At 61.1% G+C, this 6,129-nt stretch overlaps 1 protein-coding gene across 1 annotated transcript in view; it reads right to left on the bottom strand.

Annotated features, from left to right (window-relative positions):
* The window catches only part of ARHGEF11 (Rho guanine nucleotide exchange factor 11), a gene marked incomplete at its 5' end in the record, with an annotated part of 17,943 nt that overhangs the window by 10,731 nt on the left and 1,083 nt on the right, over window positions 1-6,129 (bottom strand). The window contains 11 exons of the mRNA XM_035900143.1: window positions 930-1,028; window positions 1,442-1,543; window positions 1,838-1,912; window positions 2,531-2,668; window positions 3,140-3,216; window positions 3,297-3,351; window positions 3,586-3,705; window positions 3,904-3,975; window positions 4,095-4,273; window positions 4,809-4,866; window positions 4,966-5,015. Of these exons, the coding sequence (XP_035756036.1) occupies window positions 930-1,028; window positions 1,442-1,543; window positions 1,838-1,912; window positions 2,531-2,668; window positions 3,140-3,216; window positions 3,297-3,351; window positions 3,586-3,705; window positions 3,904-3,975; window positions 4,095-4,273; window positions 4,809-4,866; window positions 4,966-5,015 (1,025 nt within the window). The remainder of the gene's footprint in view (window positions 1-929; window positions 1,029-1,441; window positions 1,544-1,837; window positions 1,913-2,530; window positions 2,669-3,139; window positions 3,217-3,296; window positions 3,352-3,585; window positions 3,706-3,903; window positions 3,976-4,094; window positions 4,274-4,808; window positions 4,867-4,965; window positions 5,016-6,129) is intronic.

The following is a 6,129-nucleotide window of genomic DNA, read 5'->3' as shown; positions in this document are numbered from 1 at the left end:
AGGGCAGGCAGGGAGGCTACGGAACCCCTCTGCTGGCCTCCCCCTGCCAGAGCCCAGCCCCTTTGCTTAGCTGGTTTCCAGGCTGGGACAACCTGTCTCCCATTTTGCACACCCAGGCTGAGACACCAGCCCATAACAAGACCCCCAGGACCATGGGGATTGAGCTGTGGCAGAGCTCAGGAGTGCCAGTCCCAAACCTTGGCACATCCTTTCTAAGAGAGCAGAGCCCTATGGAAGTCCCGTGGGATGCTGATCCGGCATCCTAATGACCAGCCCTTGCTCAGGGCGAAGGCGCTGGCGACGCGATCCCCGCCAGGAGCTGCTCAGAGACTTTCACCCGGAGAGGCTGGGGAGGGAAGGCAGAACAGAAAAGCGGCTCAGCACCGTTTCACTTTCCCCGGGCAGCGAGCGGGGATGGAAGGAGCTGGGGATTTGGCACGCGTGCCAGAGCCACGCTCAAGCCAGCGTGGAGAGGGTGCCCTGTGCTCCTGCGCCATCGCCCCGTGGCACTTTCTGCAGCCAGAGAGGTGAGAGCTGGGGATCTCACCCACCAGGCGCCCAGCGCTTCATCCCAGCACCCAGTCCCCTCTGGGGCATCGCAGTGGGACCCCATTCCCTCCGAGGGGGCACTGGGCCCCAGGAGCACTAACGGGAGCTGCGTCCTCGCTGCCAGGACCCTCCTCTCCTGCCTTGCGCCGAGCTTTCAGGCACTAGGGAAGCTGCAGTTGTGCAACGCACGGGCACGCGCCTTACGCAACTGCTTGCACCGATGCAGAGGAACCAGCAGCAACAAAGCAATGTCAGTGGCAAAAACACCGTTAAAAAAGCATCTCCACGCAAGGGACACGACACCCAGCGCTGGCTTTGGAGCTGATCCCCTGCGGGGACGAGGATTCCTGTGCAGGCTCACAGCCGAGTCCTGCCCTTACCGCGTTCCTGTCCAAGAAGATGTTCCAGATGTCCTTCCCCAAGACCCGGGAATCCTTGGCGGTTGTCTGCTGGCAAACGTCCGTGCATAAGTAGAAAAGCTGCAAAGAGGGGAGAGCGGAGGTGGGCAGCGAAGGAGGAGGAAAGGTTTAGGAGCGGGAAGGTGAAGGGCTCGGCGAAGCAGCGCCCGTACGGCCATGAAACAGGAAACGATCGGTGGGGTCTGGGGAGGGCAGCACCCCACCGTGCCACGCCTGGGAGGAAGGGGAGGAAGTGTAACCCTACGCTGTGTTTCCCCCTCCCTGCACACACAGGGCTCTGGGAACCAGGCAGCCTCCAGCAAAAGGGGGGACGCAGAGCTCGGCGGATGGGCTCAGCAAACCAGCACCACCCCGCGCTCACCCGGAGGAGGGGACGGTGCCAAATATGCTGCCCCTTCTGCATCCCCCCCACCACCACCGCCACCGCTTGCCCTGCTTGGTGCCTGCGTGGGTGACACCGGCGGGTCCCTTACCAGCGGGCTGGGATCTGCCTGGGAGAAGATGTAGCGTAAGAAGACCCCCAGATGCGCCGGCCGGGATTTCAGCTTGCCCAGGTCCTGGAAGAGGGAGTCGCACTGCGCAGAGAAGGGACCAGAGGAGAAAGAGCCAGTTAGGAAGGAAAGGAATTAACTCCTCCAGATCAGGTCTGTCCCACAGCTCAGCACCGGGGTAAACCTCCAGCTCCCACACCCCCAACCAGGCACTCACCTCCCCCAGACCAGCCTGTCCCTGGATGTCCCCTGGGAGGATTTCTAAATGCCACCAGGTTCCAGGGCATGGGGACCAACCAAGGGACACACGTGGGAGGGGGACTGCCCTGTCCCCTAAGGAGAATGGACAAAACCCAAGAATACTTCGGATACCTTTACCTCGTTATTGAAATATCCTGGGTCATAATCCTCCTCTGGCCCGATGATGAGGGGTCGTCCTGGCCGGTCCAACCCCTGCCAGGGAGAGGGGACAGAGTTAGGAGCCAGGCTTTAAGGGGGACAACTTTGCCCTCCCTGCAGCACCCACCCCGCCAGCTCTCGAGGGAGGGTTGGCCCACATCTGGTCATGTTGGGCACCCATCAGATGCTCCCGAGGGAGGGTTGACCCACGTCTGGTCATGGTGGGCACCCATCAAACGCTCCCAAGGCAGGGTTGACCCATGTCTGGTCACGTTGGGCACCCATCAAATGCTCCCGAGGGAGGGTTGGCCCATGTGTGGTCACGTTGGGCACCCATCAAATGCTCCCAAGGGAGGGTTGGCCCACGTGTGGTCACGTTGGACACCCATCAAACGCTCCCAAGGGAGGGTTGGCCCACGTCTGGTCATGTTGGGCACCCATCAACTGTGGTCACGGTGGCCCCCCATCAAACGCTCCCAAGGGAGGGTTGGCCCAGGTCTGGTCATGTTGGGCACCCATCAAACGCTCCCGAGGGAGGGTTGGCCCATGTGTGGTCACGTTGGGCACCCATCAAACGCTCCCAAGGGAGGGTTGGCCCATGTGTGGTCACGTTGGGCACCCATCAAACCCTCTGGCCATGCAGTGGGACCCTCTCCCCCATCCCCAGCCCACCTGCTCGGCAGAGGGGGCGAAGGGGGTGTCGGAGCCCTGCCGGCGATGGTGCTGGAAGAGGCGGGCGGTGATGACCGGGGAGGTTCGTGGGCTGTCCAGGCCGTGGTCGGAGAGGACGGAGTTGCGGTTCAGGGAGATCTGCTCGGGATGGCAGCGCAGGCGTCAGGGGACGTGGGGTGTGGGGACAGCCAGGCTCCAGGCCGGGGGCTGCCGCCCCTGCTCACCCACCCGGTGGAGGCACTGGGGGCCGTCTCGAGAGCAGTTTCCAGGTCAGAGACCACAAAGGGGGATGGGCCCAGGAAACTTGGAAACCACAAAAACCCTCCAGGGGCATCAGAAAAACTTTCAGATTAGGACCACAAGCCAGAAACTTCGGGGTACCCTTCATTTTGGGGCAGTCATGCCAGTCTAGGCATTACAAGCCCATGAAATTCAGAGCCAAGATGGCATTCAGCTTCTTCAGATGGCAAACAAATAATTGTGGTTGGAACAGCAGGTCCTTGACTCCTAAGGAGGCCCAGGCCCATCCATCTGGGCTCTTCTTTCCGCTCCCAGGGCCCAGCAGAAGTTGGGGTGGGCTCCCCATGGCCGCAGTAACCCCGCTCTCACCTCGCTCACGGAGGGGAACCGCTCCGTCCCAGACTCCAAGCCACTGTCACCATCCTGCGAGTCCAGGGAGAGGCGTCCTGGGAGCAGAGGAGGGACTGACCCGTGTGTTCAGGAGACAGGGACATGGGGACGGGCCCGAGCTGCCAGCACGACTCACCTTCCATCATCCTGAAACTGGCCAAGCTGGAGTTGCTGCACAGCCGCCCCGAATCCTGCAACACGAGGAGGAGTGTTGGACTGGTGGGATGTTCCCCAGCACGTGGGGACACCCGGGCGCGGGGCCAGGGCCAGGCCAGCCGCAGCAGCTCCCACTGCAGCAGGTTTTGGAAACCAGGGATTGCGCCTACCGCCTCGGGAAGGTCTCCCCAGGCTCCAGCCAAGCTTGGAGGGAGCCAGGATGATGGCAGGACCCTTGAACCGGGGGTAACCCCACTCATTTCACATACCACGGAGCCACCAGTCTCCTGGAGGATTTTGAGCTGCAGCTGGCTGACCCGCCGGCGCGCTCCCTCGATCTGCTCCTCCACGGCGGTGCCAGGGTTTCGGCTGTACGCCTCGCAGAAGCGCTGAGCGGAGAGACGAGAGGGGACGGTCACACCGGCCCGAACCCCGTAAACCTCATCCCGCCGTCCACGAGGAAACAGGGCTGAGCAGGTCAGTGGGACGATGGGCTGAAGTGCGTACAAGGGCCGGGAAGCCAGGACAGGACGGGGGCAGCACCGAGGGCTGCTCCGCAGAATAAACGAGCCGCGCCGCCACCGTACCTGTAACTCTGCCTCCTCCTGCCGCAGCATGTTCCGGAGAATCTGTGTGGCGTGTTTTTGGACTTCGGGGTCCTGCAATTTCGGATGGATGCAAAGAAGGCTGAGCTTTGCATTCCTCTTGCCCACACGGTGGCGGGCGGTGGAGGGGACAGAAGAGGGTGGCAGCGTGGGAGCACGGCGCGGTTCGCTACCTGTAGGGGCTTGGGGTCGGTGATGCGCTGCGGCGGAGGGAGTGGCGGTGGCGGAGGCGGTGGGGGACAGATGGGGGTTACACGGGGAGCCCCCGCCGTGCTCACATCTTGCTGAGAACTGGAGAGCCCCACCGAAGGAGGGGGAGAGCCCAGGAGGGTCAGAGCGACGTAGGCACCGGCTGGAAAAATTTGGGAGTGGGAAAGGGAGGGTGAGAAAGGCTGCTGTTATTGACTCAACCTGAAACATCCGATGGGCACGATGGCATCGGGGTGGGCACGTCCCTGTCCCTGTAAGCAGCGAGGCCACCTCTGCCGTGGCAGGTCCTACCCTGTCCCACCCTGCAAACGCTCCCTGGAAGAACTGAGACAGGTTTTCCCACCTTTTCCCAAGAATCAAGACCTGCCCTTGGGTGGGACCCTGTGGCCTTCCGGGCTGGGGAGGAATGCTCCTCTCGGTCCTGCAAGGCTCGTGACCGAGGCTGTAAACACCAATTTGTCTTTTTAGGACCCTGCTACGGGGCAGACGGTCACCCTGGGGGTGCAAGAGGTGGGGGCTGGCTCCCACCAATCTCCCTAATAGCCCGATGGAAACGTGCTCCTGCACACCCATGCTGCCTCCACCCGTTTCATCCGCAGCAGCCCAGGAATGATGGACCAGGGCTGCCGGTCACCCGGGGTGAGAAGAAGCCACCACAGCTCCCTGGCCATACTCACACTTGATTAACTTCACCACTTCGAGGTGAGAGCTGTTGGTCACCATCGTGCCGTTCACCTGGGGGAGGAGAGAGGGGATCAGACAGGCTGGCAGGGGAGAGCAGGGCGCGTGGCCCCGCGCGGAGAAGCAGCGAGGGTGACATCCAGGGGGGCTCACCTTGACTATCCGGTCCCCCTCCTGCACCCCAGCTTTCATGGCTGCCCCCCCTGTGACACAGGGAGGAGAGACAGACGTCAGGAGGGCCGGAGGGGCGCCTCACGGAGCCAGGGACTCCCCTCCCGCCGGTCCCAGATCGTCCTGGCACAGTCTGTGCAGCTATCGTCCTGCTGGGGTGGGGGACACACGGGGACCACCCAGCGCGTATTCCCCACGGGAATACCCAAAATGTTCTATGATTCTGTGATTTATGCAGCCTTGCTGTTACTTTGCTTCAGAATTCCCCTACTTCACTTGCTCTCATCAACAATCTTGATGATTACCATTTTAACCTTAAGAATACACAGACTTGGTACTTTGGGGCTGAGCTTTTCTGCACGTTATTCCATAGAAATTAGATTTTGCTGAAACATCCATCAAGAGCTAACGCCACTGCAACTACTTAGCTGAGATTCTGACAGTAATTCTATCTGTCTTTTGCCATCTTCGAATATTACTGGTGACCAAGCCTTGGCTGCTTTACGCACGACGCCCAGCACACGCTCAGCTCACACCTCATCCAGACAAGCCCCCCCCTTCCTCACCCAGCCAGACCCCAGCCTTTTCCACCCGTCTCGGGATGGAAGAGGGGGCCCCAACCTGTTTCCCACCATCCGGGCTGGCTCCGACCCATCTCGAGAGCCACCACGTGCCTGGATCCAAAGGCAGGAGCGGGGCCCAGGAAGAGCAGCGCTGCTCTGCCTCCTCTCCCCCTGCCTGCTCTTTTAACAAAGCTGCCGAGGTTGGAATACATGAAAAATTCGCTTTTCCTAAAGCCAAAACCAAGAGGAAAATGTTTCCATTAGGTTCGACTCCAAGCCAAGGGCCTGAGACACAGCAGTGAGCTCCGAGAGTGGAAAGTACGTCGGATTGTTTGGATTCTTTTGGCTTTAACGGTCTCGTTATTGGCAAATGAAGTCAGCGGGGAGAAGGGGGACAGGAATCCGGGTTGTCCTGTACCTGGGGACCTCATCCCCGTCCCCCCAGCCAGCCCCGGGGTGAGGGGGCCGATGCGGGGGCTCCCCACATCAGCCCCAGTTGCAGGAGAGAGGCACACCAGTGCTAACCTGCTCTTGAAACTCGCAGCGTTTTTCCCTTTCCTATATTCTCATTTTTCCTGGCTTT

This window comes from Egretta garzetta, unplaced genomic scaffold (genome assembly GCF_000687185.1).
Source record: "Egretta garzetta isolate BGI_Z169 unplaced genomic scaffold, ASM68718v1 scaffold1208, whole genome shotgun sequence".
Taxonomy (NCBI): Eukaryota; Metazoa; Chordata; class Aves; order Pelecaniformes; family Ardeidae; genus Egretta; species Egretta garzetta.
The sequence above is the reverse complement of the archived record's forward strand: the minus strand, read 5'-3'. Positions and strand labels throughout refer to the sequence as shown.